The sequence below is a fragment of the Vicugna pacos genome, chromosome 17, assembly GCF_048564905.1.
Source record: "Vicugna pacos chromosome 17, VicPac4, whole genome shotgun sequence".
NCBI lineage: Eukaryota > Metazoa > Chordata > Mammalia > Artiodactyla > Camelidae > Vicugna > Vicugna pacos.
Window position 1 is genome coordinate 36,805,790 of NC_133003.1, and position 25,975 is coordinate 36,831,764.

The following is a 25,975-nucleotide window of genomic DNA, read 5'->3' on the forward strand; positions in this document are numbered from 1 at the left end:
TTTCATCTCCTTGGTCAGATTTATTCCTAAGTTTTTTTGGTGGTTTTTTTTTTTTTTGGTATATGATTCTTTATTTTCCTTTAAATTCATTGTTAGTGTAAAGAAATTCAACTGATTTTTGTATGTTAACCTTGTATCCTGCTACCTTGCTGAATTCTTTTATCAGATCTAGTAGTTTTTGTGTGGAGCTTTTAGGGTTCTCTATATCCATTGTCATGCCATCCACATATAGTTACAGTTTTACCTCTTCTCTTTCAATTTGGATCCCTGTTCTTGCCCTTGCCTGATTGCTGTGGCTAGGACTTCCAGAACTATGTTGAATAGGACTGGTGAAAGTGGGCATCTTTGTCTTTTTCCAGAGTTTAGTGGGATGGTCTTGAGTTTTTCACTGTTGAGTGTTACGCTGGCTGTAGGTTTGTCATAAATAGCTTTTATTATGTTGAGATATGTCCCCTCTATACCCAGTTTGGTAAGAGTTTTTATCATAAAGAATTTTATCAAATGGTTTTTCTGCATCTATTGAAATGGTTATATGATTTTTATCCTTTCTTTTGTTGATGTGGTGTATCACATTGATTGATTTGCATATGTTGAAGCATCCTTGTGATGCCAGGATGAATCCAACTTGATCATGGTGTATGATCTTTTTTATGTGCTGTTGGATTCTGTTTGGTAATGTTTTGTTGAAGAGTTTTGCATCTATATTCTTCAGTCATATTGGCCTATAATTTTCTTTTTTGGTAGTATCTTTGGTTTTGATAGCAGGGTGATGGTGGCTTCATAGAATGAGTTTGGGGGTATTCCCTCCTTTTCAATCTTTTGGAAGAGTTTGAGAAGGACTGCTATGAGTTCTTCATTGTGTGTTTGGTAGAATTTCCTTGTGAAGCTAGTTTGTCCTGGACTTTTGTATATAGGGAGGTGTTTTGTTGCTGATTCTTTTCCATTTCTAGTGATCAGACTGTTCAAGTGGTCTATTTCTTCTTGATTCAGTCTTGGTGGTCTGTATACTTCCAGAAACTTGTCCATTTTTTCCAGGTTGTCCACTTTGTTTGCATATAGTTGTTCATGGTGTTTTCTTATGTTTTTTTTTGTATTTCTGTGGTATTAGATGCAATTTTTCCATTTTCATTTCTTATTTTATTTGCATTCTCTCTCTTTTCTTCTTGGTGAGCCTGGCCAGATGTTTGTCAATTTTGTGTACTCTTTGAAAAAACCAGCTCTTGGTTTGATTGATTTTTTTCTATTATTTTTTACCTCTATTTTATTTATTTCCTTCCTGATCTTTATTATTGCCTTTCTTTTGCTGACTTTTGGGTTTGTCTGTTCTTCTTTTTCTAATTCTTTTAGATTGTTGGTTAGGGATTGTTCTTGATCTTGAGGAAGGCATGTGTCGCTATGAACTTCCCTCTTAGGATTGCTTTTGCTGCATCCCATAGATTTTGTGTGGTTGTGTTTTCATTGTCATTTGTCTCAAAGTATTTTTTAATTTCTTCTTTGATTTTATCATTGACACATTGGTTTTTTAGTAGCATGTTGTTTAATCTCCATGCTGTCATTTTTGTCTCCTTTGTTTTCCTGTGGTTGATTTCTAGTTTCATGACATTGTGGTCATAAAAGATGCTTGAAATAATTTCTATCATCTTAAATTTGTGGGGACTTCTTTTGTGTCCGAGTACATGATCTATCCTAGAGAATGTTCCATGTGCACTTGAAAAGAATGTATATTCTTCTTTGGGGGGGATGTAAAAAGATCAACCAAGTCCAGCTGTTCTGTTGTGTCATTTAGTATCTCCATTGCCTTACTAATTTTCTGTGTGGAAGATCTGTCCAGTGATGTTAATGGGGTGTTAAAGTCTCCTACAATGATTGTGTTCCTATCAATTTCCCCTTTTAGATCTGTTACTATTTGCTTTATGTATTTAGGTGATCCTATATTGAGTGCATATATGTTAATAAATGTAACCACTTCATCTTGTATCACTCCTTTAATCATTATATAGTGTCCTTCTTTATCTTTCTTTATGGCCTTCGTTTTAAAGTCTGTTTTGTCTGAAATCAGTATTGCTCCTCCTGCTTTCTTGTCATTTCCATTTTCATGAAATATTTTTTCCATCCTCTTACTTTCAATCCATGTGTGTCCTTCTCCCTAAAGTGAGTCTCTTGCATGCAGCATATTGTAGGTTCTTGTTTTATTGTCCAGTCTGCCACTCTTTGTGTTTTGATGGAGCATTTAGTCCATTGACTTTATGGTAATTATTGATAGATGTGTATTTATTGCCCTTTTCAACTTAGTTTTCCAGTTGATTTGATATTTTGTTGTGAGGTCTCTTTTTAGTATGGATGGTTGCCACGTCTTTCTTGCATGTGTGTTGGTTGTGATCCCTTTGATTGGGGGTGTGGCCAGTGTTGTGGTGACCATAGCCTGCCCTGGTTGTTGAGCAGGGCCTCCTTTTTGTTCTGTGGTTGTCACAGCCCTGACAGGGGCCGGGTCTATTCCCCTTTTGTTGGAACAGAGGCTTCCAGTGCTATTTCTGAGCTGCGGTGCATGGTGGGCAGCATTGGAGTGCTTCAGGTACTCTTTCTTGATGCTGCCCTGATCCCTGCTGTACCCGCGGGAATGTCAGTGTGCTGCTCTGGTGTCCCCTGGGTTCTCTGCCCTCAGAGCTGGCAGTGCAGGTACGCTGACGTCTGGATTGTGACGCACTATCGGGCTATGCCGAGCACTGCTTCTGCACTCCCCCCCATGCAAATTCTGCTTGTTTGTCTTAGAGGCCTAGGCTGGCCAAGCCCGCAGACCTGTCGCCGTTGTGCAGTTGTATCCGTGGGTCAGCTCCGTCCACAGCACCAGGTCCAGGTCCAGTAGGCAGGCCTACTGAGAACACTGCAGAGTCCCCGCCTCTGCTGTGTGCCAGATCTCTGATCCTTGCTTGTTGTCTCAGAGGAATGGGGCCATAGAGGCACCCATGGTCCCCTCTGTCTGGTGGTATAAATAAATCTCAGCCCCGCCTACGAAGTTGCAGAGCCCCTGGGTACAGATTCAGGTTTCAACCCCAGCCCTACCTGGGAGCCGTGCGTCAGGGGATATGGTGGCTGTGGCCGAGCCCTGACCCTCTTTTCACCAGCGATGGTGCCACAGGCCTGTGGAGACAGTGGCTGCGGTCCCGCTGCATTGTACCCCTCCCCTCATTGCACACCAGCAGTGCTGCCTTTTTTTTTTAATGGGGGCCCAGGCTATTCTGTTCTGTATTCACTCCCAGCCTCAGCCCACAGCACTCTCCAGCCCCCTGAGGCTGCCTCTGTGCAGCTGACCCCAGCCCTCTGCCTGGCTCCGGCGGCTAGTCCCAGCCCACCCCTGCCAGCTCACATCTAGGGTTGGGGGTCACAGGGACCCTTTGTACCGGGTGGCCAAGGGGCTGCTATACACTCCTCTGAGCCTCGGCGGTTCCCCTGCATCCCCACTGACCTCTCTGTTGCAGAAGGAGTATCCCAGCATAAGAAAGCTATTCCTCCTCTGCTCCTCCCTCCCCTCGGATCAGGTCCCACATGAATTTCCTTTTTCTTCTTCTTTTTTTTTCCCTCTCCTGCCAGAATTTGTGAGGAGTTTTGTCTTTTGAAGATGATGATGTTCTGTCAAAGTTCAGCAGGTGTTCTGAGCAAATGGGTGGGTCCATGGATGTCTCTCTTGGTGTAATCGTGGGAGAGGGCGAGCTACAAGCATCCTTCTACTCCGCCATCTTGGCCCAAGTCCTGTCACTATTATTTAAAGAGTCAAGTTTCCTGAGAATGATATGCCTCCCCTTCAACAGCTCTCAGATTATAATGGGCAGATTGACTCCATGTCTCCTTCAGTATGTTGGGGCTGTCTAGACAAGTTTCAGATACAGTTGGAAAATGACAACTGCAGGGAAATCGAAGCCGAGTAGCATATTATCTTCGTCTCCACTAGATGAGCCCAGAGTTGTTCTGAATGATTAAGTCAGTGTACCTGTTGAATACATGTCACCCAGATAAGCATCTCTAGCAACTGATCTGTACCGCATCACAGATATTCCAAAGATCAGAACGAAACAAAAGCTATTTTTGTTTCTTGACCCTTCCAGTTGTTAGACTTTGAACCAAAGAGTTCGTATTGCTTCTACACATTTATTGAAATACTAAAACAGAGCTCTAACATTATATAGGATCAAATGTCTAATTATATCATTAGGCACTTGTACCTACAAAGGCTTTACTTCGGTTCATTAAATCAACATCCACTGGGCGTACTCCCTGGGGACAGCATCAAAGAGAGCTTGGCTTTATAATTTGTGCTTCTCTATATCTGCATTTCATTTCAAACTCAGTCATTAGAACTGACTTGATACAGCTCATGATAACAGAATACCTACTGTTTTTTGAGGGGAACTTTTCAGATAAAAAAGTAAGGGGGATTTTCCTTTGTTAGATTGTGAGAAGGTAGAAAGAGGCTATTTATTGAAAAGTAAATATGGCTTCATTGGAGAGTGAGTGAAGAGACCCCTCTTCTCCTAGGCCTTGATTTTTCATTGCTTCTTTGGACCCACGCTTAGAGCAATGGTTCAGCTTGAAAGGATATCTTTCTTTAACCCAAGGTAATGTTTGACAGACCAAGAAAATCTTGGTTTTGGTGTTCAGATCAGAAGGCAGTTGGTCATCACTTGCAGAGCTGCGAAAGCAGAAGAGATATTTCCCCAGGACCTGCCTGCTCCTCCTTTTAGCCATAAAGTATAAAAGAACCTCTTTCTAACTAATTGCATCCTGTTGGCTCCCATTTTCTGCTGAGCCAGGGTCTCGGCAATTGGGATGATGTGCTATTAAACTCTAAGACACGCATTTCTGCACTTCAGCAGTCTTGCTGACTGTACTTCACATAATGTCTTTTAACTAAAATCAATTAGTGTCTTAGCAAATTTTTAGTTAAGTAATTCTCATTTGAATTTATTTATGCTCTAAGAGCTCAAATTCCCAGTTCTGGATAGTCTTATGTAATTACAAAATTAATTATAGAATTAGGCTCCAAATCTCTCTCCTTTTGCCTTACTTCTATTGTTACCACCCTGATGTGGCTTTATTGTCACAGTGTCTTCTATGGTGGTCTTTGCCCAAGCTTCAAGGCAAAGGGTCCTGACATTACTATCTGCTGATATTTACTCTCAAATTACAAGCCTCTAAGAAGAGTAGGTAGGAACACAAGAGGAGGGGTGAGTCTCATCTCTGACACTGCGTCTTCAGGATGGCTTTTCATTCTTTCTAAGACGCGTATCTTCTCATCTGGGAAATACTGGCGAGCTACATACTGGGTGTTCAATAAATGTCATTTCCCCTTCTCTCCCTAGTGATTTCTGTACACTGGAGCCAAAGATGTTGCAGGCTTGTACCAAAATCTAGAATATGAGGGATCCGATGGAAAGGTAATGAATTCTGATGGCTGTACAAATCTCTCCAAATGTTCTGATATGTGACATGTCTGAGTGGGCGAGACTTACATTTGAGAGATCAAGCTGAAAGAGCGATCACCTCGGAGGGTTTTGACAGTCAAATTGAATGTCATTTCTTGCTCTCTGGATTGCCCTCCCTGCCATGGAATCATAACTCAGTGTAAGTTAGTGTGACTAGGTAAACCAGTGGAACAACTGAGGGGAGATCAGTTAGACATGAAATGTATTAGTGAACTGAAAGCCAGATGCTGTAAAGAAAGACGTCCAAACCACCCATTGTCTTCCCCCTTAACATTTTCTGTATGATCTATGCCCATATTTTAATAAAATGGGATTGTACTAGATCGTTTAATATAAATCAGTACCATTTTAATGGCTCTATAACAGTTTAATTGCTTGGCGAGGAGAGAGTTCCGTAACTGTAATGTCATGTCACTACCAGAAACCTGATGGGTGGTACAGTCAGTCCTCAGTATTCACAGGTCCTCTCTCCTCTCCCCTCTCTCCAGACTCGAACCTACAACCTTCTGCTTGCTAGGCCTATTCTCTACCCCTGACCTACTGCCTCTCTCTGCTTACCTTAGTTTCCCCAAACGAACCTTTATCTTCTCTCTCACACTATGCTGATTTCCAGGTTCTCAGGCAGTGGTTCCATTATCACGGAAGTTTCCTTCTTCTTTGGCACCATTAAAAATTTTGGTGGAGCAAACCTGGAAAATGGGACAAGTGGATAATGAGTTAACACTTCAACAGTGTCTTGTATCATGGTTTTACTACATGTCCTCTTCAAGTAGGAGCAGAGTTCTGCCAGAGCACTAAACATGCAAACAAAATACAGGATTTGACTCCCAGAACATCTGGTCTGCTGGGCCTGTTTTTTTGTATCTTTAGCTGCTTGAGATCCGCTCGAAGCGCAAGTCAACTCTCATCAGGCCTTGTACACAGAGCTGCGGTCCACACGTCTGCAGATGCCACCGGGAGGAACCACCGGGGGAATACGAGCTGAGGGAACGTAGGGAGAAGCCTCCTGTGTGTCGTTACAGCCGCTTTTTAGGGGACCCAGCAGGGGGAGGGCTCCAGGAGGACAAGTGTGCATTCACTTCACTTTGTGTGTGAGCTGGACGGTGTGCACTGCCATCCTTCGGGGCGTGGTGTCCAGTTGCATTGACACCATTTACTGTAAGGACTGTCCTTTGCCCATTCTTTGTTCTTGGCCTCTTGGTCGTGAATTAACTAAAAGCACACACTGACGTCTATCAGGCTACCCGGTTCTGTTCCTGTGGTCTCTGTGCTTGTTTTTGTGCCAGAAGCACACGGTTCTGGTTACTGGACCTTTCTGAGGTAGTTTCAAGTCAGGGAGCAAGATGCCTCCTTCTGTGTCCTCCTTTCTCAACGTCTCTTAAGCTATTCTGGGTTCTGTGTGGATCCATATGAATGGTGAGAACTGTTCGCTTTGTGTTACGCTTCAAAGTGCCAGTCGAATTTCATAGAGATCGCCATCACTGCGTATACTGTTTCGGCTGGAAAATGTTTCAGTAATATTCTTCCAATACATGAGCACAAAATATTTCTATCTCTGTCACCAATTTCTTTATCACTCTTTCGTAATTATTTTCCACGTGCAAGCCTTTCATGTCCTTGGCTAGTTATTCCTAAGTATTGCGTTTTCTTTTGTGAACCTGTTCAGTGAGATCGTTTTCATAATTTTTATTTCTGAACGTTTATTAGTGTACAGAAACTGAAATGATTTTTGTGTGCTGCTTTTAAATTATGCACCTTCCCTAAATTCATTTACTAGTTTTAACAAGTTTTTACTGGTTTGATGTGGAAAATTGAAATGCAAAACGCTAAAATTCAATACACCACGTCCAGATCACAACCCCCAAGGCAGAGCGGCGTACCATGTGGCCCTCCCGCAGCGCGTCCTGATGCAGTGTCCATCCCTGCAGGGTGATGGGCTTCGCCGTCTTGGATGAACTGCATCTGGGGAGGGCTGGTTTGATGTGCTCTCTGCTTTTGTGACATGGTTTTGACATGGTTGCTTTTAACATATATATTTACTTTCCACTATTTTTAAACATACTGGTGGTATCTGAAGATGTCCTCCCTCAGTAGGAATGAGGCCTTCAATCTGAGCCCCTCTCTCCCTCTCCTGTCCTCTCCTCCTCAACATGTCATATTCTGCAGGGGGGATGTCTGGGATGGCTCCTCAAAGCGAAGTCTATTTGTATACAGCTTTGAGAAGAGATTAAATGTACATATATTATATTATAAATGTGCATATACTTTTTTATAGTTCTGCATAGCCCTCTATAGCCCTACGGTTCATCTCCATTGTAGCCTGTGTCAGAATGATGTTAGTTTTAAAGGCTGACTCCTATTTTATTGTGTATGTGCCACATTTTGTTGATGGACTCATCCATCCACGGACACTTCGGTGACTGACGTCTTACTGTGAGTAATGCTACTGTGAGTACGGGTTTAGCAATATGTGTTTCAATCCTTACTTTGAAACCTCTTTCAAACAGGTTTGATTACTACCATTTTATAATGTAGCTTGAAACCGGGAAGGATGACGCCGCCAGCTTTGTGGTTCTTTCTCAGGATTGCTTTGACTATCTGGAGTCGTTTGCAGTTCCATAGAAACTTTAGGATTCGTCTATTTCTGTGAAAAATACCACTGACGTTTTCATACGGGTTGCAGTGAATCTGCAGATGGCTTTGGGTAGTATGGACATTGTAGCAACATTAATTCTTTCCATCCATGAGCACAGAATATCTCCATTCATTTGTGTTTTCTTCAGTCTCTTTCATCGTCCTACACTTTTCAGTGAACAGCTCTTTCACCATCTTGGTTTAACTTATTCCTGGGTAATTTTTTCTGTTCGAGGACATTGTAAACGGGACTGTTATCCATATTTCTCCTTCTGGTATTTTGTTATTAGTGTACAGAAACACAACTGACTTTCGTATATTGATTTTGTACCCTGGAACGTTCCTGAATTTGTTCACTGGTTCTCACAGTGTTACGGTGGAGCTCAGTAGTCGTGTAGATCGGCCTACATACACTTTAGCATTTTAAAACCAGTCAGTCACCTCTTTCTGCTTCAGACTCTCTCAGATCATTTTCCTTCTGACTAAAGTATATCCTTACATCAGTCTCCAGATGGCAAACTGTGTGTGTTCATTTGGAAATCTATTCTGCCTTCATTCTAAAACTAATTAATTTTCTTAATAAGAAATAAACCCAATCCAAAAATGGGCAAAGAACTAAACAAGGAATTCTCCAAACAATACATGGCCAATATGCACATGAAAAAATGCTCAATATTGCTAATTATCTCAGAAACAAAAATCAAAACTACAATGAATGAAGGTATCCCCTCACACCACTCAAAATGCCCATCATTCAAAAGTTCACAAATGACAAATGCTGGAGAGGGTGTGGAGAAAAGAGAACCCTCCTACATTGATGGTGGGGATGTAGTTTGGTGCAGCCACTGTGGAAAACAGTATGCAGATTCCTCAAAAAACTGAAAGGAGACTGACTTACCCTGTGATCCAGCAATCCCACTCCTGGGCATATATGCAGAGGGAACCTTAATTCAAAAAGATACATGCACCCCCAGTGTTCCTAACAGCACTATTTACAATACCCAAAACATGGAACCAACCTAACCTTACGATCAACAGATGACTGGATAAGTACGTTGTGGTATGCTTATACAATGAAATACTACTTCGCCATAAAAGAATCATAAAATAACATAATGCCATTTGCAGCAACATGGATGGACCTGGAGCATGTCATTCTAAGCGATGTAAGCCAGCAAGAGAAAGAAAAATGACATATGACATCATTTATATGTGGAATCTAAAAAAAAAAAAAGAAACTTTATTTACAAAACAGAAACAGACTCACATAGAAAACAAACTTATGGTTACCAGCAGGAGAAGGGGGGTAGGAAGAGACAAACAGAAGTTTCTTTCTTCCGTTTGTAGATGCCCAGGTCACTTACGAGCTAAGAAACAGACTTACAGTTTCTCTAGTTTGAGTTCTGTACACCAGAACTTGCCACAACATTGTAAACTGACTGACTATTCTTCAATAAAAATATAAATAAACAAACATAGATACATAGTTACTTTTCTATATTGGCAGTTATTTTCCTTCAGCCAGTTTTGCCTTTCCTGTCTCCTTCCTCTCTCTCTACATTTTATTTTCTTTAAAAAAAAAAAAAAAAAACTCCCTACATTTTAACTTGTCCTTGCTGCTCCTTCGGTCTGGCAGCAGGAACAGAGTAGTACTCTCCATAACAATGCCAAATTTGCCAAATGGAAACATTCCCAATGTTACACTTTATGTAAAAGTTGTTTTTTTAATTAAAAAATTTTTTTCCAAGCCTAAGATCTTTCTTAAAGCAGTCTTAAGGCATAAAATAATCACAAAAATTAATACGCCATACACCATCAGTAGAAGGAATTTTTTACTTAATGACAAGAGTAACAATTATGGCAAGCATCTAGTCAAATTCCAAGAAAATTTAGCAAACATACTTCTCTCACCTCTTTCCAGTCCTTCTGGAGGAATAAAATCAAACATGTAATTATTACCGCTACAAACAATATTACTTTTCCCCCATAATTGTGACAGAACAGGGATATTTAACAGTGCAGAGAGTGTGTTTCTGGCATTTTTTTAATAGATAAAATTTATATCATTATTGTAGTATGTGTTTTAATAACATTATACATTTAAAATCTGGGTCAGTTACTTGTCATCTGTAATAAGTTTCTGCATGACAGCATTTCAGAATATGTGGAGACGCCTGGGCTGCAAAACCATTAACCCAAGGAAAAAAAAGTGACTCAGATTTGACTGACTTACATTTAACGCACATGACTAATAAGTAGCGAAGGAGCTAAGAATAAATCAGTTACAGTCTAAAAATTCTGCATTTAAGGACTTCTGCCTCACAGTTAACAAAATATTTTAATATACTTGACATAAACTGAATCTAAGAAATCACCCTTGATCTAAAACAGACTCTCGTATATTTTTTAATGACTTACCTGACTACACTTAAGCCATAAAAATCCCAACAGCTTTTACTTCTGTCGTGGGTAAGTCATGACAGAGCTTTGGTTACAAAACATTGCCGTCCACAGGCTTGCGTAGCACCCAGTAAGACGGTGCGCACGCATTAGAATGCTCCCATTTCACTTGTGCTAATAACCTGCCAGTGGAACTCACAATGCAAAGATTTTTAAATCATCAGAAGCAATAATACAAAAGCACACACAATCACCCCAATAAGTCCATCTATTCTTCAACGTTTATAAAATAAATTTCCATCACCGGTTCAGCAGAGTTCATTAAGGAAGCTACATCTGCAAAGATGCTTTTGCCAGTTTGGACCCCTTTCAACCAACTTGAGTGCAAGGGACGAACGAAAAGTTCAAAGGAGGAAGAGAACAAGGATGCTGTCTTGTAAAGGTGGAAAGAAACTGAAGACCAAATAGTCCTTCGGCAGTGATGCATTTTGAAGTCTCCAGTTTGTTCCTCCAGGGTTTCTCGGAGGTCTGCTCCTCAGGAATCCAGACAGGATGTCAGGATGTGGCAGCCCGGAGTTGCAATTCAATGTCATAAAATCATGAAGCAGAGAGGGCTGGGACACCTAAGTGAATGCCGCTCTTCACAGCACAGATATGCAAATGTGACGTTGCTGAAATCCAAGAGAATTTCCAACACAGAGGCCGGGCCAGCAGTCCAAACTCAAGCGCTCTGAATCCTGTCGCTCCTCCAGGAATGGACCATGTCTCTTTGCTACCGTGTTACCTAAAACAAATTTTATAAGTGAGCATTCAGCACAGCATCCCCACCAAAGATCTTCCTTCCTGTTACTGGACCCATAAAGCCCTGTCTGTGTCACATGCACAGAGTTTAGCAGTTTGCACCTTTATCCGTAACCAGCTTCACCAAACCAGCCGTTCGAATCAAATTCTTCTTTGCATTTCTTGCTTTTACGTTGCAAAGAAAAACATGCCCACCCAAAGGCTTCCACAACATGGTACACCGCATCTTAGCTCTGTATCTTGCGGGGTTATGCAAGTCCCATCAGCTTAGCTACGTTCCTTGCCCAGCAGGTTAATTCCTGCATGCTAAGCATGCTCTGTTAATGCCACCAAAAGGTTTTCAAATGAATGATGATTTACATTAGGATCAGAATGTTGCCTTTGCTCTTTTTTTTTTTTTAGAGATATATAGAACTTTTATTAGATTGTAAAGCTGATCTGTTTCATTTAGTTTGGAATTAATATCAGTTTAATTTCAATTAAAAAAACTTTGCTGTATACACCTTCATTTCTCTACCACCATGCTGTTATTGTCACAGATCATATCTTTGTAAATTGTGTGCCCAAGAATGTAGATTTATAATTATTGCTTTATGCATTTGTCTTTTAAGTTAGAAGGTGGAAAAGTTACTAATAAAAAGTACATTTTTTTCTGTCTTGTGTTCACCTTTGCTCCTTTTTTAAGGTGGTTAACTTTCAGGTTCAAAAACAGGTTATTTTACAAAGCTACCATAGTTACTGGAAAAATACACCCATTAAGAAGTTTATTGCTTCTTCCATGTTTAGGCACCCAGGTTACTTCTGCTCTAAGAAAACAGACTTGCAGTTTCTCGAGTTTGAATTCATCATCATGTAAGAAATTTTACAGGTTAGATCGTCCATATACCAGCTAGGGAAAAGTCAGCTAAAGCGTAAGACTACCATGTCTACATTATGAGAATACTTTTACAGTAAATTACATTATTTGCTCGCATACTCATCCTTCCTGGACTTTAGAAGTAATCAGGTATTTATTCAAACCTCTGACTTTCTTACAGCCTTTATTTCTGCATTCTACAACGTAACTGCTCTTTTGTCTGTGCTGGGGATACTATATAGCGAACAAAATAAAACGCCTGTCTTCATGGAACGGAGCTAGAATAGTAGCTGGCATTCCTTTCCTGGAAAACAATAAACAATAAAGCTTTTCCAGGTTGCTGGCCACAGAGTTACTATCACAGCTCCTCACCTCTGCCTTTACACCACGCAGGCGGCCGCAGACAGTACATCAACTAATGGGTGTGGCTTTGTCCCAATAGGACTTTATTTATAGACACTGACATGAGGATTTCATATAATTTTCCTATGTTACAAAATATATGCCTTTTGCTTATTTTTCCTCAACCATATAAAAATGCAGAACTCATTCTTTGTCTTTTTTTTTTTTTCAAACAGCCTATGACCTAAGGGCTGATTTGGCTCGCAGACGAGGGCTGGACAAACAGGTAAATAAATAGTCTGTCAGAAGGTGATGTGCTATGGACAAAAGTACAGCGACACAATGGAGAAAAGTCCTGGGGCAGGCAGAGCAGAGGGCTACCATTTTCTAGAGGGTGGTCAAGGAAGGAGACATCTGTGCAGACGTTTCACGCAAAGACGGGAGCCCTGCCTGCCTGGCAAAAGAACTTTGCAGGGAGAGGGAAGTGCAAGGGCTTTGTGCCTCAGGCAGGAAAAGAGCAAAGATGAGACAAGGGATGCAGGGCCGGACTTCCAACTTAAAGGGGTCACTCTGGCTGAAGTGCTGAAAGATGAAGCAAGCAGGGTTTGTGACACATAAAATAAAGGACGGAACAGAAGGAAGAATTGAGGATGACCCCAGGGCCTTCGGCTTGAGCAGCCAGACTTTCTCAGATGGGAGGGCTGTCTCTCTCTAAGGTTCTTCCTCTGCTAAACAGAAGACTACAACGCCTGCCCCCCGCAGTCGTAGTGACGAAGGAATGAGTTAGGGGAGGCACGTGGCCAGGTGCCGGTCATGTGCTCAGTGCTCAGGAAGTGCTGGCTGCTGTCATGTCAGCTCTTCCTGGATCTTCTGTGCATCTCTCTAAAACTCCACCATGTGTACAGCTGGCCGGGGGTCAGTCCATACCGAGGATGTCATCCTTCAAAGCTTCTCCCTGGAGGAAGAAGCTCATGCTCCACGCCCAGCACGTTTGGAAGCCTGTCTGCACTGAGCTTTGGATAGTAAGAGACTCACAGCTTTATTTTCTTGGAAAATTTTTGTTCTGCTGATTGTACACGAAAGGTTCATTGTTACTTTGCTGGGTAAAAGGTTGCTATCGTGTCAGCATTCGCTCTACTCTCACATAAAAGGGTACCCTCGAGAGCTCAGGGCCTGGCCACAGGGAGCAGGGAAGGTAAGACCTCAGGATTAGAGTCATCTCAGCTCGACCTTGACGGACATGTACAATTTCAGCAGTGGGAGGAGATGAAGAGGCAGCAGTGGGGTAAGGAAATACGCAGCCTATTCGGGGAGTGGCAGTGGAGGACCATCCCCGGATGCTTCTAGTCCATATATTCTGTCAGTAACCAACGGGGATCCATCCATGGTCCCTAACCAGGGAGAAACCTGGGCAGGGGGTGGGCCCTGGCAGCACAGAAAGCCAAGGGTAGGCCAGTTAAAGGCAAGAAGAGAGAGCAGGTGGGGAGTTCGGAAAGCCAGTGGTTCCCGCACACTCTGTGCTCATCACAATCACCCTAAGAGCAACTTCTTTCAAGCATGGTTTTCTAAGCTCCTTCCCAGACTAGCCTAGAAGGAGGCTCCAAACTGTGTTTTTAACAAGTTCTCATAATGAGTTTCCTGTAGCCACTGATACCACTGAACTGTTTTACCTTTGTGGTAGGGAGGATGAGGATGACCCGGGACGGCAGCCCAAGAGACAGAGAGAAAGGAAGGTGTCAGTTAGAGGGTCGCGTGAGGAAGACACCAGAAGGACTTGGTCACCGTGGACCTCGAGGGAAGTGAAGAGAAGGCCCACTGTTTGCTTGCTGGCCCCTCCCTCTAGTTTTTCAATACGACATACTGGAAACATTTAGACAGTTAATAGAAACTTTGAAGAAAAAGATGAAGTAATAGAATCAGGTAGGTTACTGGAAAAAATCCACTATTCTATAAAGCAGACTTTTCCAACCTCAGCACTACTGACGTGCGGGCCTCTGGGACTCTGGTCTTGGGGACGGTCCTGTGCGTTATAGGATGTTCAGCCGAATCGCTGGCCTCTAACCACACGGTGCCCATAGCAACCACCTTCCCCAATGTGAAACAATGAAAAATGCCTTCAGACATTGCCAAATGTCCCCATGAGGGCAAAAGTGCCCCTCGCTGAGAACTACTGCTCTAAACAGCTACCTCTTCACCCTTAGTGGCTGTTGTTAAAATAACAACATTTAAAAATCTAAAAACCTAGAACTTACCGAAATTCAGTGTGATTTGCTTCTATTTGCAGACAACAAAAAGCTGGCAAATCATTGCCTTTGGTGCAAAGAAGACACTGCCCAGTTACAACTGGCAACTCAAATACAGAAAAATGATTTAGCACAGAGAATGCAGTGAAACTCGGAATTAAATCAAGGAAAACCGAGGCAAGATGACAGAAAGTTACTTACATTCTCCCACAGCGTAGCAGCTGCAGCCTCTCCGGGGGTACTGAACACTCTACAAGCAGGACACACTCAATGCCAGCCTTCCTGGGTGCTGTCCCCTCTGCCGTCCCCACTTCATCTAAGGCTGTTAAGATCTCAAGTGGACTGCTAACTTTTCCACATTTGCATTGAAACGGAAAGTAAAATTCTGACATAGGTGGCTTCCTGCAGACAGTCTTATTTTTCGGCCTTTCTGTGTGCTGTCGCTGCTGTGCATGGACAGTTAAGCACGACAGCAACTACTTTGTGACACAGTTAATACCCTCCTCTAGGGAGGCAGTTGCTCTGCCTTTACAGGACAGCTGTCTCCCCTGTGGGGTGAGGTCCAGTGTCAGTTTTTTTTTTTTTTTAAAAAAAGAGTTTCCGTGGGCACCACGCTTTTCACTGATGCCAGTCACAGCGCCACAGGTGAATTTACTCTATGTGCGTAAGATCCATAAAGATGTAAAGTATTTTATGCAGTTCGAGTCGCACTGACTTGGATTAATAAAGGAAACAAAGTTTAATGACATCGAGATTATTCTCCAGTGCCTTATCGCTAACGGAAAAAAAAAAAAGACAGCCAAGTCTCATGATGGCTAGGGGAACAGTATCATGCTTCTACAACTTTTCGAAATGCTAACTGAAATGTCACTACCGTTGAGGATTTAGCGAGAGCAAACTTACATCCCCATCACGCGCAGCCAGAACACCCCTGAAGGCTTGCCTCCCTGCAAACGCCGCCGCTAACGGCATGTAAATACAGAGCGGGCCGCCGGCGCAGGAGACGGCACAGGCACAGCTGGCTGGGGCTCGTGCTCTTATTTCATATTTATAGGTGAGAATCAATACAAGTATAATCTTCCCAAATGTGATTTCTTAGTCCGCGAGAAAAATGACTGAAAGGAAAATTTTCTATCGCAGATGGATAGAAGACTGTAGCTCACTGGCAAGTCCAAGATTGTAATTTAGGAAGACGTTAGGGAAGGGGGGCGGCAGGCGGCCCACTGGGAAAGGAGAGTGGGATTATCTTAAGGCAGGGTTTTCTTAAAAAGCACACGTAGGTTTCCATAGATTGGAAGTTGCCGGGGAGTGCTTTAGAAGAGGAGTGTTTAAAAAAAAAAATGATGGGAGGGTTTAACCTCCATCCTCCACCAACCAATGACTCCAGGAACTTCTGCTGTCCTGGATACAAAAGCCTATGCCTGGTCCTTTAACCTAGTTATCATTAACAAGGGTAAATTAGTTGACAAGGAATTGTTAAAATGCTCTTTATTTTGAGAGTATTTTACCTGGATTGTAATAATCAGTTAACTTTATCCTATTGATAATCTGGGATATGATAAATGTTGTATCTAGCTATTTTTAGCTACCTGTAGATGAAATTCATATTTATTTAAAAACTTACTATAAAAATTTATTTTATATGCTTTGATTTGATAATGGTCTAGATTTACTCTTTTATTAATGACACTATATGTAAATATTACAATAAACAAATTTTATAGAATAAATCTCTCTCTACACACACAGGGGGACTCACCTGCTCTTGACCTCAGTGGTTGAAGATGATTGAGAACTCGGGTAATTCAAAAGACTCATAAAGGTGAAAATGTAAGCAAGACAAGGAACTATTCAAGAGATATTATACCTCCTCAGGGGCTAAAGCTGACAGCATCCAGAACGAAACAGTCATTCCAATCCAATATGTCGAGCTCATTATAACCCCAGAATGACCCGTTTTATTTTCATTCAAGAAAGAGTTACGGAGACATTCTGCTGGCTCTGGGAGGATGAGGGTCAGCGAAACAGCGAGGGGCCCTGACTTCACAGCTCTCCTCCTAGAGAGATAGCTGTCACGATGAAGCAAGTAAGTATAGCAGGCCATGTAAAATGTTACCACAGCACATGCTCAGAGATCCAGGGGCTGTGAATCCCATCAGTGAAGATACAACGTGACTGCGTAAGAACGACTGGCAGAAGGCCGGGGGATTAGAGCAGAAACAATAAAGGAAGGTAGCTCTCCAGGTTACTTACCGAGGGCCAGACAGGGGCGAGCTGAGTCAGGAATACCGAGAGGCCACTGAAAGACGTGGGGGTAGACTAGCCTGTAAGATCTGCGGCTCACAGAGATGCCTGTGGCCACTGTACAGAGGACAGACTGGAGGGATCAAGAGCAGACGAGAGGGAGCAACCTCAATCATCCAGTGAGACGCAGGGGCAGATGCATGGGGGCTGTAGCCATGGTGACGCAGGATCGTGGAGGCAGTGGGGAGTAACAGCCCCAAAGACAAACGTAGTAGACTGGACAGGGGGAGATGAGGGAGAAGCTGTATTTCTGACTCAAGAACTGGGCAGACAGTGGAGTCCTCCTTCAGAGACAGCACTGGAGAGAGCATGATTCGGGGAGGAAGCTGTTGACTTACAAGGCTTGAATTAGAGAATTCAACCATTAAATCTCCTCCCAGGCACAAGGTATTTCTGTTTCAGTAACTCATCTGGAGGTGGACTCTGTACATGCTGTTTTAATACATGGGACTGTCAACTCGGAAACCTTCCCTTTAAATCGGCCTGTAAAGGAGCTGAAATGAATTCAGTGGCCCTGCCTAAAATAACGAGTTCCCCCACGAAATCACTGCCCTATAAAATCTGACAGTAAGTAAGGGTGATGTTGTGAAATGGGCTGCTCAAAAGGCCAAACTCATGGGGGGCCCCGCCCAAGCAGGTTGGTCAACCTAAAATGACGCTGCCGTCTTGATGGTGCCATGAGATGAAGGGGGAGGCCCCCACAGGGAGCCACGTGCTGAGGTTGTAAATGACAGTTGTGTTGCGTCTGTACTTGCCTTTGTAGTTTTGACTTTATTGCCACTGCTACAGGACCACCCTGAGTAATCTGGCAGGACTTTACAATCCTCTCCTTCCAAACAAGGATTCATGTGACACCACCATTTCTGAATCACGATGGAAGCTGGAAAACAAAGGCCAGATAACATTTGTGACACTTTCTTCCCCCACATACGGACAACCTAAAGCTCACCACAGATCAGTATGCCGGCTTCAAAGATGCTCGTAAGATTTTACTGTAAGTAAATTTAAATAATCCAACCAGCCTTCTATTTTTACAAAGTTATTTCTGTTGCGGTTGGCTAACTGCTGAAGTCTGTGAATGACCCTGGACTAGCGACTGTGAGCTCAGCCTCAGTTTCTTCATCTGTACAAGGGGGATAGAAATAGAGCTTTGCTAAAGAAGGGCAAGAGGAGAAAGCCAATCCACGTGGCAGTCTCGTCTGACTTTGGGCCAGTCTGCTGTGTGGTCGGAACGCGCTAGCCATCATCGTACTCCTCGTCGCTGGCTGCAGGTGCCGACGGTGGACGCTGATGCCGTGTTGTCAACAGCAAAGACTAAACACAGTAAACGTTTCCATCACATGAGGTGCTTATCGCTCCATGCCTTTCCGGCAAGCGGTGGGTAGCCACCTGAGTCAACGCCTAGACGCAAAGTGAGGATGGGGGACCCTGGCACCCCCTCCCGTGCCAACTTCCTAGACTCATTAGCTCCACTGCAATTTCCCTTTCCCTTTATCTCACCGTCCCCGTGGCAGTCTGCCAAGAAAATGATGGGCATTTTCACCCCATGAAACACAAAGTAGCACCCCAGCCCTCTGGGTTTGTAGGCAGATGAAGAGAAGTAAAGAAAAACCACCAACGAGACTGGTTATTCCCCTAAATTCAAAGGACAAAAAGGACTGTGATGGATTTTCACAGGAGAGCCCACCCAGCAGGCTGGTACAGGACAGAATCCAAAGCTGGGGTGGTGTGTGTGGATTTAGCGGGTGGGAGTAGATCCACCTTATTTTTCTTGGTGACACAGCAACACTTTGAATCAAACCCATCGGGCTATGTGTTTTTTCTCAAACTACCGCTGCCTGAGAAGTTTGAAGCTCAAGTCCAAGAAAGTCTTTATCCAGGCATACCCTGGAGAAATCCAGACTACCACAATAAAGTGAGTCACACCCATTTTATGATTCCCCAGTACATCTAAAAGTTATGTTTACACTATGCTGTTGTCTATTAAAGGTGTGAGAGCCTTATATCATTTTTTCTAAAGTACATACCTTAATTTAAAAAACATTTTATAGCACAAAATTGCTAACCATCATCTGAGCCTTCAGCAAGTCATATTCTTTTTTGCTCATGGAGCGTTTGAAATATTGCAGGAATTCTCAAAACGTGACACAAAGACATGAAATGGGCAAACGCAGTTGGAAACATGTCACCGCTAGACTTGCTCGATGCAGAGTTGCCTCAAACCGTCAATTTGCAAAAACGCAGTATGTGTGAAGTTCAGGAACACGAGGTACCCCTGTAAATCCTCCTAGCTACTTTTCCTGGAGGGCCAGACACAGCAGAAAATGCTCCAAAGACGTTTAGGCATATCAATTTTTACTGCAATGCTGAGGTTAAAAATGTGATTTTTCCTGCATTTTATCAAGAAGAGAAAAATGGAGGCCCAGTGGTATTAAGTGACTCAGCGAAAGTCATGCATTTTGCAAGGAGCCAAGCGGCATTTGATCGGAGGCAGGCTAACGCAGGCGCCTCCCTGTTAACCCTTAATAGGTACCCCTCCCTCACACCAGAGATCCCTAATGGAAACAACTCCTTGTGCAAACGCAGCCACAAACGTCAGTAACACAGCAAGACAGGGCGCTCAGAACCCCTCCTGTCAGGCAGATAATGCCACATGGCACGATGAGGGCACAGGATGGCTCCATTGCTGGCCGAAGTGACCACATGCTGTGTCTTCACCGCATGCAGCCACCCTTCCAGATTCTGGCCAAATACTGAGCTACTATCCATTTAGTCCCATCCAGACCAGTAGGACCTACGTGAGGCAGATTGGTGACCTACAGCAACCATTTGCTTTTTAAATCAGAAGGTGCCAGCATGGAGAACAGCACAGAGCAGAGCCTGACACTGACCTGGAGTGGCTGGGCGCACTGGGGCCAAGTCGGAGAAACTTGCATTCTCTTCAGTCCCCAGCCGCACAGCCATCTCGCCTTAAAAGTGCCTTGAAAATGACACAGCTCCGTACAATTTTAAGTATGATCTACCCTGTGATTGTCCCAACCACCTTCAGAAGCAAGACCTGGCGGCAGATGCTTCTAGAAACAAAACCCAGAGCTCCCCACCAAGTGTGTAGTCAGGGAGGAGGTAACTGAATCTAGAGTCCCTTCCTCTCTATCCACCTGTCTTTCCACCTAGATCACAGTTTACAGTAACAGTTTAGATTAATCAGTGCTACACAGATTTGACCGTATTCATAGCGCTGACCAGTCGTTCATTATTTTCTGAATACCTTGCAATGGTCCCAAGTGGATATAAAGATAAGACAAGTTCCCAGCCCTCAATTTAAAATACCATCTGCAGGACTGGACCAGTTATATAAATGTTGACAGAGCTTTGTTATATTTACACAGAGTTAAAGCTACATTTGAAATACTTTTTTTTTTTAATCTTTAAAACTGTACCTCACACAAACTTGCTTCCGATCAGCAGGGGAAACCTCTGTACTCTTGACAGGTCTCAGAGCTACATGGGCGATTCAAAAGAAGCCTTGACAGGGGCTGGTGATGGGTTTGAGGGAAGGCAGCAGGGGCAGTGAGCCAGGGAGTGGCCACCTGGAAGGCAGGAGGACCCTGGGGCGAAGGTGAGGGGTCAGCAAGGACGCGAGGGATGTTCAGTAGAGGAGGGTGGTCTGGGAAGCAACCTTGAGGGGCTGTCAAGACCAACTCAAGACCTGACTCTCTACGCAGTAGGGAGCCATGGAAAGTTTCTGAGGAAGGTAGTGCAGTAAGGCAGAAAATTGTGTCCCTAGAGGAATGAGTCTGGTAGAGGATGATGAAAGAATTTACTACATCCATTCTTTTGAATCATTACTCTGAGGGAGTAGACCAAAAGAGGGAGGTGAGAAATCTGGGAATAAACTCCCTACAGAGGAAAGTTTATCACAACCTCATAGCAGAGAAGTGCTAGTCCTTCCTCACTGGACTCCTGGGAATCCAAGATAATCTGATGCCAAATCTAGAGAAGGAGCTTGAGGCGGGAAAAAATGATGGATTCAGGCATCCATCACAGAAAAAATATGCCATTTCTCAATTAGGAAGAAAATAAAGCATTATTTGGCTAATATTTTGTTTAGGATTTAAATGTAATTTACTTACATAAACACAAGAGGGAAAGAAACATAGATGATCAAGCCCTTATAAGATCATGTCACTGTCCTTTCATTTAACTGGAAAACGCAGGGCGATACTCTGAAAGACAGATCACCATAGGCACCTTAAAACAGCATGCTGCCCTGGAATTTACATTATTTCTATTTGCCAGAAAGACACCGTGTTCCTATGTGAGAGAAGAACCCACTGGGGGAGGGCCCTGCAGGCAGGCACTTGATAGAGTGAAGTTTTCTTTGCGGAAGACTTCGTCCCACATGTTCTTGCAGGAAAGGGAGACAGCAAGCGCCATCACCGGAGCCAAAATACAAGTTTCAAATTCCTTTAGGAGTGACAGGTGAGGGACTAAGGAACTCACAGCGACAGCGAAAACCAACGGAGGGTCTGACCTGACAGTGAGTAAGGTGCTGAAGACGCCCAGAAGTCCCAGCTGTGAGCGCACCCTGCGTAGGACTGGGAGCTGAGACCCAGGACTCAGAAATAGGATTCTATTAAAATACAGAACACCTGCCCACTTCACTGAGCCTTGTCTCCACAGGAAGACCAGTTTGTAGGAGGGATACATTTTTCTCCTCCTGTTACAAAATACCGTAATACACTCTAAATGAGAACGTGTCTTGTCACTTCTATTTATAAAATTCTTTTAAAAGCCCCATGCCTTCCTGACTTAGGAAAATACACACAAAAAGTCCCTGTCTTCAAGCTGCCAAGCTATAACAAATTTCTAGTTTTATGCAGAAAGGAAATTAAAAAACAAACTAAAAAACAAACAAAAAAACAGTGAAGCCCTGGTTTTGCGGTAGCAACTAGTGCTTTCAATCATGTTTTTTAGGTGAAAAAGTAACGTGACTGAGTAGCTACTTTGCTGCTGGTGCATTTTCTATACTCTCTGTTGTATGAAATAGATGGAGGAGTTTTTTCCCCTATGCCTTGTCCCAAATAAATACCACTCCGTCAACTAAAACACAGTATGTATTTATATAGCTATTCAGACAAGCTAACCTTTGAATAAGACTGACAGGCTCACTTCTCAAGTTGGTCTCTCATTTGTTGATTCAGTATGGTTGTATTTACAGAGTTCAGGCTTTTCTAAAGAAAAGTGTATTTTTACGCTGAAACTACAGACAGAAAGATTAAGAGCACGTCTTCCTAGAGTATACATCCTCGAGAAAATGGAAACAGTCACAAGAATGTGCTCTGAGATTTTAATGTTTTTTCTCTTCAGCTGTTTTGCACTTAACCGTTGTTATTTCAAGACACTCACCGTGTTCTTTAAAAACTACACCACTTATTAACTTTTAAGATAGGTAGGGGGGAAAGCCTCGCCAATTACTATTTCTTATTATTTAAGAGAAGAATTCCATTCCAACCGGACCCGGGTAATGTGCATAAAAGCAGTAGTTACAGGGCCTTTTTAAAGAATGTTCCACTTGTTCACACATTTCACAAATGGCGCAGTGTAGTTATTTCCACAAAGTATACTCCTCTTAGGTGAGTGTGCATAGACTTTCTCAGCTCAGCGCCGTCTCCCACAAACGCATCCACATGGAGCAGAGAGTCTGAGGCAGGGGTTCTCGACTGTAGCGCGACCGACATTTGGGGCCAGATGCTGACTCCTCACTGTAAGAACACGGCCCGCATCCCTGGCTTCTACCTGCTAGATGCCAGTAGCACCCTGTCCCCCAGCATAACAACCAGCAGTATCCCCAGACACTGCCAGATGTCCCCAAGGGGGAGCAGATCTCCGTTGGTTGAGAAACGCTGATCTGCGGTCATCTACAGTTATCGCCTACATGTACTCAGCCCAGAGTGAGACCCTGTGCTGGCTCATCAGACCCCATCAGAGCTTTGGCTGGGGAAAACTAGCACTAGTTCCTAGTAGACACCGTGTCACCTCTATTCCATGTCTCCCTCCCCGCCTCCACTGTGGGCCATGACACAAGTCTAATGTCTACACGTCCCCTCTCTCTCTGTCCCCCACAGACACACAAATCCTGGCTAATCCTGGACCCACCTTGAAATCCTACTGGCCCTGTCAAATTCAGAGATCACATTGTTCCTTCTCAGACATCTCAGGCTATTTCATATGAAGTTTCTTCTCAGTACCTCTTACCCTTACTGGCAGACTCTGGGCTCTCCTTGATTAAAAAGCCCCAGAAGGCAGGCATTAAGTCCTAAAATTGGACTTGACCTAAGACCTCTAATGTCAAGTTGTTTACACCTCCTGCTTTGTCGTCTACCATTTCCGGGTCAGACGAGCTGCTCCCTCTTCCCGAGTCTGTCCCATTCACGCTTGTGCACTTTACACCCGGGTGCTCCCTTGTCCCCTCCTACCTGCTGAAGTCAGGCCCACAGCTTCCCGTGCTAGTTTGTCTGTCTTTCCCAGTAAACTCTAGGCTTCTAGGAATCATCTAATTCAAGGAGTCCAATTATCATGCCACCCTCCAGCATCTCGATCATGCCAGGGACAAGGGTGCTAAATTAAAACTCGATGAATGAACCAACATATGCAAAGGGCTTGTCCTTCCAACTCCCAAAGTGCTTTTTAAACGGATACCTCGCCGTCATGCACCTGACCACCGCGGGGTGAAAACCGCTCAGAAGACTGCTTCGTCGTTGAGGTGGCACAGAGAACACAGCCAGTAACAAAACCTGTGAACTCACATCTTAAAGACAGACACAGTGTATCAACACATGATCCATAAAGCCATGAAAGCTGTCTGCAGGACGAGCAGTAACTCTTGTCCTTAACCAAGCGAAATGTGATGTCTCAGAAAAGACATTCTGGCATCATCGACAGAAAAAAACAAACCTTTAAAAAGTAACCATCTTCCACTCCTACGCTTTTGTCTTATTAATCATTTTTAAACCCAATGTTTAGAAAGCATTCTCTTTGACAAAATAAATTAACCTTCATGGTACTATACATTAATCTTACTTTATCATGAAACTATTCCATGTTATCTCTACAGAGATGGATTTTGATAAATGGGTAGAAGACAGTTCCTACAACAAAACAGCCCTGAATATGCCAGTAGAAAATTCAAAAGGAAGAACGCTTACCAGCTAAATAGTTTCTGTTTTAAGATCCAAGAAATCATAGCTTTAATCAAATAATTCCCCCATCTCTTCTCCCAAATCCCCAATGTGTATTACAGACACATTTCAATCATTCAGGGGGATTTCATATGTCAATTAGAACAAAAAAGCTTGATGGGAGGGGACAAAACAGCTGATTTTTCTCCTTTCTAGCTTAAAAAAGCCATGATTTTATGGAGAAGCAATGAAAACACCAGATAAGTATCTGTGGTGTGGATTAACAAAAATGCATAAAGATATTCCAACTTCTATACTCACATTAATTAGCGACCCCCGCCAATGTCTTCTCGCCTTTGTTTTAATTTAAATGTAAATTCAAGTGAATTTTATATTTCAGATCCTCTCTATTCTTATTGACAAATAAGATAAGAGGACCATATCGGCGGAGGCCAGGTCTTCCCCCGTGCCAGTCAGCAGCATGATACTGCATAATTATACGGGATGAGGATTACACAAGTGAAGCTAAAAAGTCCTAATCAAAGCACATTCTGGTAAGGAATAGAAGATCAGGGAGAAAGGAAAACACACACACATCCTGTCTAGCCTAAACCACGACTTCCTACGCCTCCTCAGTGACTTTGAGCCAATAAACATTTATTGAACACCGACTGTATGCCAGGCAATGCCAGGTGCAGGAGACATAAATTGCAGGACCCAGTCACACTCCCATCTTTCAGAGTTTTGGTATTCTTTGGCCATAAATGTTACATTAAAATTACATATTTACATAGAGCTTCTCCTGCTTTGCCCAATATAACAGCTTCTAGTCACAAGTTCCCATTTACATTTAAACTAGGCACATCTCATATGCTCAACAGCCACACATGGTGGAGTGGCTACCAGTGGTAATGGACACACATCCATCATCCCATATAGACATGGAGATACACAGAAAGAACATTTGCATCGGCACAGAAAGTTCTCTACAGACTCTGCTCACACACCAAATAATTGGTCTCCATCCATCACTTCCTGGTCCTACGATAGTAGACAAGTCATTGAGTTAGTTTGTGAGTCTGTTTCCTTTGCCACAGACACAACCAAAATGCCTTTAAGCAGAAGAATGGCTGAAAAAATTACAACCTAGCCATACGGTGGAATAGTATGGAGCAATTTTTAATAAAACAAGTCATTATGTACTAACACACACAGATCTCCACAACCTGATACTGAGGGGAATAAAGCACGCTGGACTAAGAAACATCTAATGTGAGGCCATTTGTGTAAGACACGCACTCCTATGGAAATCTACCATTTTCTACAGACCTATTTTAAATACACAAATATATGGAAAAATATATTGACCCAACAGATAAAGATAGTTACCCTTAGGGAAGTAGACAAAAGGGATTTTGCCCACATATAAAATTTTAAACTAGATAGTTTACAGTAAGATATTAATAATTTCTTTACTAAGAGATGCTAATTCTGCTACCCTACCCGCAACTGCTTTGAGTGTGGTAAAACATTATTTAGACATAAGATTTTTATATCCAAATGTTCTAGGCCACACAGTATAAATATAGCTTATGAATCATGAGTTCCTGTCAAAGTTTCAAATCTACAGAGACAGCGTTGGTTCCAGATAAAGATGGCAGAAGAGGAACACCCTGAGCTGACCTCCTCCCACGGACACACCAAAACTCCAACTAGATACAGGACAACTACTTTTGA

The 25,975-nt window shown here is 43.0% G+C and overlaps 2 protein-coding genes across 16 annotated transcripts in view; one reads left to right on the forward strand and one right to left on the reverse strand.

Annotated features, from left to right (window-relative positions):
* Window positions 1-17,628, forward strand: part of TAFA1 (TAFA chemokine like family member 1) — an 821,149-nt gene extending 803,521 nt beyond the window's left edge. For 13 of the 14 annotated variants that reach the window (XM_072941650.1, XM_072941666.1, XM_072941661.1 and 10 more), the window contains one exon: window positions 16,503-17,628. In XM_072941650.1, coding sequence (XP_072797751.1) covers window positions 16,503-16,535 — 33 coding nt within the window. In that variant the 3' untranslated portion in view covers window positions 16,536-17,628. Of the gene's footprint in view, window positions 1-5,354; window positions 5,443-16,502 lie in introns of those variants that run through there. The other variant, XM_072941662.1, reaches the window with a different exon arrangement.
* TAFA4 (TAFA chemokine like family member 4) overlaps window positions 9,922-25,975 on the reverse strand; it is a 147,444-nt gene continuing 131,390 nt past the window's right edge. The window contains exons 5-6 of one of the 2 annotated variants that reach the window (XM_072941670.1): window positions 17,813-17,937; window positions 11,154-11,295 (exon numbers count right to left, since the gene is read on the reverse strand). In XM_072941670.1, the coding sequence (XP_072797771.1) occupies window positions 11,284-11,295; window positions 17,813-17,937 (137 nt within the window). In that variant the 3' untranslated portion in view covers window positions 11,154-11,283. Of the gene's footprint in view, window positions 11,296-17,812; window positions 17,938-25,975 lie in introns of both variants that reach the window. The other variant, XM_072941669.1, reaches the window with a different exon arrangement.